The sequence below is a fragment of the Lipophrys pholis genome (genome assembly GCF_963383615.2).
Source record: "Lipophrys pholis genome assembly, chromosome: 1".
Taxonomy (NCBI): Eukaryota; Metazoa; Chordata; class Actinopteri; order Blenniiformes; family Blenniidae; genus Lipophrys; species Lipophrys pholis.
The window spans coordinates 2,273,078-2,282,805 of NC_137635.1; the positions used below are offsets into that span (position 1 = coordinate 2,273,078).

At 42.7% G+C, this 9,728-nt stretch overlaps 1 protein-coding gene across 1 annotated transcript in view; it reads right to left on the bottom strand.

Moving 5' to 3' along the window:
- Nucleotides 1–8,947, bottom strand: part of LOC308110967 (zinc finger MIZ domain-containing protein 1-like) — a gene marked incomplete at both ends in the record, with an annotated part of 34,886 nt that extends 25,939 nt beyond the window's left edge. The window contains 2 exons of the mRNA XM_080465607.1: nucleotides 2,919–3,032; nucleotides 8,879–8,947. Of these exons, the coding sequence (XP_080321733.1) occupies nucleotides 2,919–3,032; nucleotides 8,879–8,947 (183 nt within the window). The remainder of the gene's footprint in view (nucleotides 1–2,918; nucleotides 3,033–8,878) is intronic.
- Between the last annotated feature and the right edge of the window lie 781 nt (nucleotides 8,948–9,728).

Here is a 9,728-nt window from a genome sequence, read left to right on the forward strand (position 1 = left end):
CAGCTGAACACTGCTGCCTGCACCATGTCATTATCTCCTGTAAGTATAGTCTCGACGTGACAGCAAAACAGAGTACGTATAGCTGAGCTTTATTTATAGGAATCCCCCATTAAGAAGAAGAAATGTGGGTCTCGGCGGCCTAATTAGAATCTAAACTCGTGAGGGACATTTTGCTAAATGGTAATTTCAGTGGAAGAAGTTACAAAAACGTAGTTCTAATTCCGGGACTTTAATTGCACACGGTCAGTCTCGCTGTGGTGCGTTGCGGAGCACGAGGCAAACGTGCGCCTCCACATCCATCTTCTGTATTAGATATATCCCAGCGTCTGAACGCAGACAAGCACTGAATTGTTACAAAACTATCTACACTTTCTCCTTCACGTTGGAGTCGTCCAAAACACGATTTGATTGTGATTTTAATAACACACACTGGGGTGAAGAATAGTGACTCGACTGCATAAAAATCAGACGTCTTTACAACACGTTTGACCTTTAAAGTGATATGAAGTGGAAGTCTGGGGAAGAACCTCTGCAATGTTTGAGCTGAATAATTATAGAACGTGCGTCTTGAATAACATAATTAATGAGTCTTATTTACTGATCAGTTACAAGTGAAAGGCTTGTGTGACATTAAAAGTCATTTATTAATGAATAACACAAAGTTGGCGTGAAGTCGTAACACATGAAGGTTTTAGAAACCGTTATTACAATGATCATCCTATTTAAGATATATTGTGTGTAAAGTGAAGTACAAATACAACAAAGGGGACAATTCAGTCTCCTGATGAACCTGCAGGTAGAGTGAAGCAAACTCCTTTAGAGTTGGAAAGCAAATAAAATACACTATTCTAAAGCTTCCTTATCTCTCATTTGGTGCCATTATGTAAGTCAGATCTGATTTTATATGAAATAAAACCTTCTTCATGTCACACTGGCAGCTTTGTGGATACAATACATTTCACTGGGTGGAAAAGAAGATTTCTTGCAGTGTAACTGCCTGTCTGACATTACCAAATGCAAATACTGGGGACAAACATTCAGGCAGGCAAGAGGGTGAAGTGTTTACCATTACAGTCTGAGAACGGGTAATTTCACAATCACATCAAATTCTCTGTGCTCCCTCCCAGTGCGGTTCACACTAAGGTCTGTACAACCCATAAACTAAAAGGAAAAGCCTTGAGATTTTCACGGCGGGAAACAAATTGAATTGGCGAAATGGAGGAAAAGGCACCTGCTGCTGCGCATTAAAGCAGCCACACAAACAATCACTTGAATGGAGGGATGTGTCACAATAGTTTCACTGTGGTGCTCAAGCACAAATCTCCCGGGCTTCTTCACCTGCTGCAGCCTCGCTTCCCTCCACGTTGTTACAAATTGCAGCTAACAGCAGCTATATGTGCCTCCTATCCTATGCTGGGGGCGGTATGTTAAAGCACAGTATGGCCCAAGGTGACAGGTGGCTGACACGCTCACAGTCCATTTAAGGCTGTTTGCACCATCTCTTCAGATATGACTGATAACCAAGAGAGACAGATATTGCTATATTGCTTGTACGTTTTCTGTCGGTACTGACGCAGTATATTACATAAAGTGGACGTTTTTAAAGAAAGATGAAATGGTGGAACACTTACGCCCTAAACGATGTAAAGTAGATATCCAGTTTTAGCTTCAGCATATGGACACAGGAATTCAATTTCTTCACCTTTCCAAAAGTGCGACATTTTTTTGAGACCAGGATGGATATTGAATATGAAGTCACGAATAATTAAATATAAACTAGCAGTGCACACATGGAAGTCTATTCAATCAGCATTATCTTAGCACAGTGTTTCAATCGCTCCCACCACACCATATTAAAAAGTCCATCACATAAGTCAGACCCAACTTCCATTCAAAACTATTTCAATGTGATTGTAAATCTTCTTTATAGTTTTATTTATGTTCAAACCTAAACAAAAATAAAAAATACTTCCATATATGTATCCACATTGATTTAGCAGTTTCTCTGTATGTACAGCACATTTTAAACTTTCCCACAAGAAATAATAAAATATGGCAAATTGGCCGTTTGTATGAGGGGTGGCTTTTCCAACACTGTTGTGTGTAACTACCTGCACTTACTAAACCATCAAGGACAACCTGCAAGAAGTACTTTCCCCAGATATTTGTTGCAGGCAGCGGTCATTTACTAGGAAAATACAGACACAGTTTTCTGAGTCACATTTCAACCATTTAGACGTTTGATTTCAAGAATGTCTTAAACGCAGAACTAGTTTTTGTGTGTGACTTAAATATAGCTTGTTAAGTAATGCTCAACGTGATCTTAGTGAGGGTCCTGCATATTATCCATGTGTACCTCCTGCAGCAATCCATCGAATGGAGTGAATGCATCATCATCAAGGTCTGCAGACATAATGAACCACCCATTAGGATCAAGCATTTGGAAGCAAGGAGAAATGTAAAAGGGGAAATGGTTTAGAGATTTATGCAAAATTTGTTGCTGGTCAAAAATGAAACAAGCCAGTGAGGTGAAACTGTCCCTATAAGAGATCTTAATGGATGAATGAATCAGTCCTTTGGTGTTTTAAGCATGACCACTGGCTGCTTTGTGCCTTGAGCACCTTATTGTGCTTACCCCTTTATGTGTTTTCACTTTGTGGCTTTCATGAGTCGCAACACGAGCCGTAAGTAAAGTCACCGAAAGGTGGCTGAATTTCAGTCGTTCCTACCGAGGGTGTAATGCCTCTTTTCATTTCGCAGTGACCTCAGTGAAGATCAGGCGGCTAAACATTAGTTCTCATGCATCCCTGCGGGAGTCGTGGAAAGAGCCAACGCAGCAGTTGTTGTAGCGACTCTCTCACCGTCCTTGAACCTTTTCGAGCTCGAGACTGTGGAGAGTGGGGTGGGTGGGGGCTCACCGTTAGGCATCCCATCAGGCTTTGCTCGAAGGGCCGCTGGAAGGCTCGGGGGTCGCCGCACCAGTCCAGCAGCTCGGTCGCCGCTGTTTGGAAATTTGCTGGATTTTGTAAGTGCTGGGTAGAAGAAGAAAAAAAAGACAAAGATATATGTTGAGTCCTGTTGTTATTCACTGCAAACAATTAAAAAGTGTTTTTTTGGCTGAGTGAAAGACACTCAGAGAAAACCCAGCCACATACAGAGAGAACATGCAAACTCCACATAGAAAAGCCCTCGGGGTTGAACTGGATCTTTTTTTTTTAATCAACTTTCAAATTTGCAAGACGAGGCCATATATAAAATACACATTTACCCCAATTTTTAATCAAATATACACTTAAATATTAACAACGGTTATAAGATGTGTAAAAGTCAAGCATTATCACATAAAAAAAACAATTTTGCTGATTCGCATGTCCATAAAGAGAGCTATGATATGCTGAGTTATTCATTATTGCTAATAAAATCAATTAAAACGCTATATTTTCATTAATTTAGCGCATTACCTCCTCTCTTATCTCTTCATTGTGTTTAATTAAAAGGCTTTGCACCTGCTTTTAAAACAGGCCTGAATTTCTAACATTCAATTATACTCACACACACATAAAAACCAAACTAGCATTTTTATCAACAAATTAAAACATTTCTTTGGGGGAGGGGGGGGGGGGGGGGGGGGTTATCACACCTTGAAGTAATTATGTTGTGGTGTTTCAGACATTAACACATGGATCTGAAGAGGTATGTCCCAGTTGGAGCTCCCCCAGGTTTCCGGCTTTGCGTAGCACCTTCTTGCCACAGAGTGCAATAAATCTCCCTGCATGGCCGCATGAATAGACGAGGAAGCACTTATTCCACCAGCCGGCCCTGGGCTGTGCTGTGACTTTATCTGACAACAGGCTCCTTGACCTGCAGGCACCCCTTTATGGCTTTCATTCCCCTACTGGAGCCAGCGGCCCACTCACTAACCCCGCTGTCTGTCATGCCGCAGAGCGGCGAAAGAGAAGGAAACTTAAAAGTGGACCTCGCTGCGTCTCCCGCGTCAGACTCACCGCTGGTCATCGTTTCTCTGAAAGCTTTCAAACCTCAATACAAATCACTTCATACATACAAGAGCAGACACACCACCTCCACTTGGCAGTAATCTGTTGCCTTTGGAGAGATTATGCACACAAGCCTTTGTAGTGCACTTGTACAAAACAGCAACAAATGGACTCCCACTCCATGGCATCAAAGGTAAATAGAGTGGTTTGTCAGCTTAAAGTGAATGGCTGCCGTCTTAATATGTCTGTGCGCTTTGATTTCGCTGTTGAGGAGGGAAGAAGCAACAATGGTACAGTCACTGTGCTTTCTTTCCTCCCTCGCTCTTTAGGGGGCAGCAGAGGTCAGGATTTGTTAAGGCTGCTTTCATATCAATTTCCAAAGCTGCCGTTTGACACAGTGTGGGTGAAACCAGTCGTGTTTATTTCATACTCTGTCCAAGACGGTTCCCCCACTTGCACGATAAGTCTAAGTTGGGAGAGACTACAATGAGCTGTGGTGGGGTTGCAGAGCATCTAAATTCAGCTGGTGGATGAAGTCTCACACATCCACAGATGCTAAATTTAGATGAGTCTGGAAGCAAGACAACACATGCAATCAGAGCACCGCGGATGGAAAAGGGGAGGGAGGTAGAATCTGTAGATGGGAGAGCGAGAGAGCGAGAGAGAGAGAGAGAGAAAGAGAAAGAAAACATACACTACCACCACTTGGGCTTGAAGTGATTACTGTTCTTTGCACTCAGAACAATTGGTCCCACCAGTGTGGCTGTCACATGGAGAGCTTGGCACTGCCACGCCACAGATGTTCCCCTTTCTCTGGCCAAAACCCACCAATCAAACCCAAAGTGGTGGCCAAGAGACCCCCTCTCACTCCCCTACCCTCGTCCCCTGGGTGAGAGCGATCCTCCAACATTTACGCTTTAGTTAAAGCTTGCTTCAGTTCGGGGGGGGGACGGGGGGGGGGGACGACAAAAGACGGACAGGACATGCAGTGTCCAGAGAATACAGCTTTCTTCAGATACAATCTGCCTCTGTAGTCACGTGTGGAAACAACTTGATCTGCACATCTGCAGCTAAACTCCGAGTGACAGCGCACGCGATCCGGCAAAGTCTCTCTCTTTCCATTCAAAAGAGCTTCGAGCTGGCTTGTTCTACATTCATTGACACCCCAGAGCACCGAAAACAATTAATGGAGACAATTAACCCTGGAAAGAACTCAGTGGCAGACAAAAACAGCTGCACAGTCAGTGCCGCAGCAGTGCAGAGAGGGGTGTCCTCTAGTTTATCTTGAAATATTGACGCTTAAGAGTCTGAGGAAGTGCTCCCGCAGCGAGAGGACAGTTCATAGTTTCCGCCGAAGCCCCCGAATGTATCACTGAGAGGAGAGTCTGACAGCACACTGGCTTCCCCACAGCGAGAAGAAAATACTGTCTCTGAAATAGATACCAACAGTATCAGGAAACCCATCTTCCCTAAAGTGTTCACAACGGTGCAATTCGGAGACGCGCGAGGAAAACAAAGTGTAGCTGAGAAACTGTGCCGGGAAGAAATCAGATAAGATTTATTTATTTATTTTTTTACACGTCGCTTTTTCACCAACCTCGTGTGTTTGGAGGTTAAACAATGGAACATATATATTTTTGTGTAGCATCACTTTTTAAAAGTTGCAGATATTCTATCTGGGTGTATATCAGCACCACCTCCATACAGCATAAATTACATCTTAAGGTTCTTTTCAGATTTTGTTTGCCAGACAAATTAATAAAAACCGAAATTGTTGGCAGTTTGTCATACAGCAAAAGACGTTTTTTTAAATTAACTATGAGTGGGCGGTACATTTCTGTTTGTCAGCTTTTCAATCAGTTTGCTAATTGTTTCACTTTTAAATACAAGCATAAGTTTGGAATCAAAGCAAACATGTCAACATGCCTGGTTTACTTGAGTAAAGTGGCTTTAATATGTAGGGGGAACCTCTCCATTTCACCGCAGAGTTCACGGTGTAATGGGACTAATTCAAATTGCACAGTTGCACAAAACAAATGTAACAAGTCTATATCGAGACCTATCTGATGTTTTGCTGTTTTTGTGTATCCTGAAAGCTGTTAACAGTAATTAATTTTCACTTTCACAAAACCTTCTTTTCTTGTACGATAGCAAGAGTCCACATTGTACTGTATACATTTTATATACATTTTGGATTCTATTCTAATATTATATTTGAACACATTTTTAGACTTTTACGGGCATTTTTGCCTGTATATTTTATACTTTTTACTTCTACTATATAACACATTTTTCACTTATAAAGCTGAGTGTAACAGTGTGATGCATCTATATGCAGTTGTGTACCAATGAGAGTGAATATCTATTTTATTCTATGACTAATGCTCTATAGCTTATTCTTACCTATTTACCACTCTTTCATGTAAAAACACAAAACGCCAACAAAAGTCAGTTTAAATGTGCTTCAGTGATAAAAAATAAAAAAAAAATTACAACGTGTGTCGAGTGCTTGGTGGAGTTATTGTTTAAAAATCATATTACTGCAATTCTACAACAAGGCAGCAATTTAAGAATTACCACAGTAATGATTTTCTGATTTAACTTTCAACCCGTGATTCAATCAGGTTGACGGATTCCAATTTCCTCCACTTTATCATCGCGCTCAGCAGTAATTTATCATTTGAGCAACAAAATCAATTTGTTCCCCTGTCCGCTGCACTGGCTGGGAGTATTCAGACAGACATGTCACATCTCCAAGAAAACAACAAAACAATGGAAGGAGCTTCATTCATATTCGTTCTCCACATCCGCGCCGCCTCCGAGATGCCAAATTTCAGCATGTGCACACTTTCAATTAAAGCAAACAGCTGGATTGGTTTACAATATTTCCTTAATTATTTTAATAGCTTGGATATTGGACAATGGGGAGCAGGGGGAGAAGATAGTGAGTTAATTGTTCTGATCTCCCCTGATGATCATCTTTGTGTGTAGGGAGGAGAATAGACGGTCGGCTGAATGGGCTCACTGCTAGTCTAATTGGCAGCACATAAATGGTATTTATTATGCGGGCCTTCCAAACCCTGATTGTCTGCGGCACAAAGCTGCCTCTATTAGCAGGGTGCTGGCTCTTACTGGTTGGTTTGAAATGACCCGGCGCTTAACCATTTATTAGATGGACTGGAGGCCTCCTTGTATGCCATGGATCTCTCTAATTGGCATGTTTACCCATGTGCTGCTTCCCCGGGCGCTAACATTGGGAGGTATTTGTTTAAATTTTTGCTTTGTGGGGTTAACACATTTAACCCTGCAACATATGAATTGTTTGCACTTTTGTTTGACGGCAGACAAAATTATGTTCCAGGCCTGCGAGCTTCCTTTACAGAACAATCCATCAGCTTTTAGTGATCCAGAGAGTTAATAGAATCAATTCTACCAAGTAAAGGAGGGGAGATTGAATTATTTAAGATCCTGCTGTGAAGTAGGTAACCAGACAGAAGACAGGGGGTGTTTACCGCTCGCTACCTTATTACTTAAGAACATCAAAGCCTGTCTCCACACATGCGGGCTCCCCTCTGTTTGCTCCCCAAACACTTGCCCTGTCTCTCCGTCTGCCTCACCTTGTCTCTTTCACAGGGAGTGGGAACTCCCTGACGAGGGTAAAGCAATTTGCCACGTCCACATTTGTGTTTAAGTACAAGCCCCAGAGTACCTAGTCCCAGAGGCCTTCTGATGTACTTTTCAAGGTGGTGGACCTCCACTCGCACAGCCGGGAGACAAAATGGACCGTCGGTTAAGAGGGGGGGGGGGGGATCAAAGGCAGAGCCCTGTAGCTCGGGGGGTTACGCAAGTATGTCTGCTTAGTTGTGCTGGAGGCTCGTCGTGCGGTAAACGCCAGTGAGCGGAGAACAAAAGGAGTCGTAGGGAGTCAGCAGCGGCGGACGGGAGAAAGACGGGTGATGATGGGGGAGGAAGGAGAGGGGGGGGGGGGGGGGGGGCTCTGCTCTTTGACCTCAGCTGGTAACCTGAGTCACACCAGAGTCCTGATAATAGCGCAGAGCAGATTAGTCTCTTTACTGTGGCCAAACAAAGAAACAGAGGAGCACTCGGACTGTGATTGTGCACACATACGCAGAGATTTTTTTTCTCCCAAAAGGACCTGGAAATGTACAATTCTTGCCTCAAGAGCCAAATAAATCCAAAATTTCTCACAAATCCAAATATATGGCAATTAAACCTGTGCCTATTACAAACTGTCAATGACTAAGAATATCTCTATTAGCTGATCGAGCATGAATCTTTCTTTTGTTGAGACTGTAAAAGTCATTAGCCTAAATGGGTACATATTTGTCTTATCCCACAGGCGAGTGTGTTTTCTATTAACTGTACTTAACAATGATATAATCTAAACTGGATTTATGGGAGCTGGAGGTGCAAAGTACACCACTTATGCAAATGTGCTATTCATTTCCACCTCCGTATGTGTCACATTACATGTTGCAGTCAACATACTGCATATCTGCCTTATATAAGAATAGGCATCCCATGTCCCAGAAATGTACTTTTCCACTCCCCAAACTCTTGGGTATTCTTGGATCTATCCACAGGGTCTAATAGAGAACATTTAAAATAAGTATCATTCTTCAGATTTCTTCAATGAAAAGTAAAGTTTGTGCATTTTTTAAATGCCTTAAATATTAGTTGCATGAATAAAAATGTGCTTTTACTACAGTAGCAACCATATAGAATTTTAAAAAGCACTTATTAAAGGTGATTTACCTTCATACATATACAAAATATGATTTCTTTGCTCTATTGTTCTGTGTGAGAGGAAATACTTCTACATGACATTCAGTGGTTGAGAAGTGACAACAGCTGTGTCTCACCTGTTTGATACACTGCAGACGATCATTGGTCTGCTGTATGTGTCTGTCCATCGACGGTATCGAGTTCATGTTGATTGTCCCTCTTTGGCCTCTACCTGCCAGCCATTAAACTGGAGAGTTCTGCAACAGAGACGCAGACACGTGTTAAAGCTCCACTGTTCCAAGAGGAGCTGCCAATCCCATCACCACCAGGATATTGCAGGATATTACGTGTACGTGTGTGTGTGTGTGTGTGTGTGTGTGTGTGTGTGTGTGTGTGTGTGTGTGTGTGTGTGTGTGTGTGTGTGTGTGTGTGTGTGTGTGTGTGTGTGTGTGTGTGTGTGTGTGTGTGTGTGTGTGTACAGAGTGTGCTGTGAGCTGAGCAGGGAGATATTGATTTGGCAGGTGACAAGCACCTCAGAGAGCCCAAAGGATGACATTCCTCATAGCTCCTGTGACACCCTTAACAAGCCCTGGCGGTTGCCCCGAACACGGCTGTGCACCTCTGGAAAAGGACACACTGGACTTAGACAGGATGTCTGACCATGTTTAAAGCACCTCGGGGTGAAAATGAACATAGTTGGGGATGAACGAACAGACACACACACACACACACACACACACACACACACACACACACACACACACACACACACACACACACACACACACACACACACACACACACACACACACACACACACACACACACACACACACACACACACACACACACACACTCACGCGTAGCTTTTTCAGCATTACCTCAGAAAAGTGGATGAAACCCTTCAATCCTGGACTGTGAGAACATTAACTTGGCATGTGGTTCTCTGTTTACATTATTCAGCCATTATGTAATCTTTGGTTAACA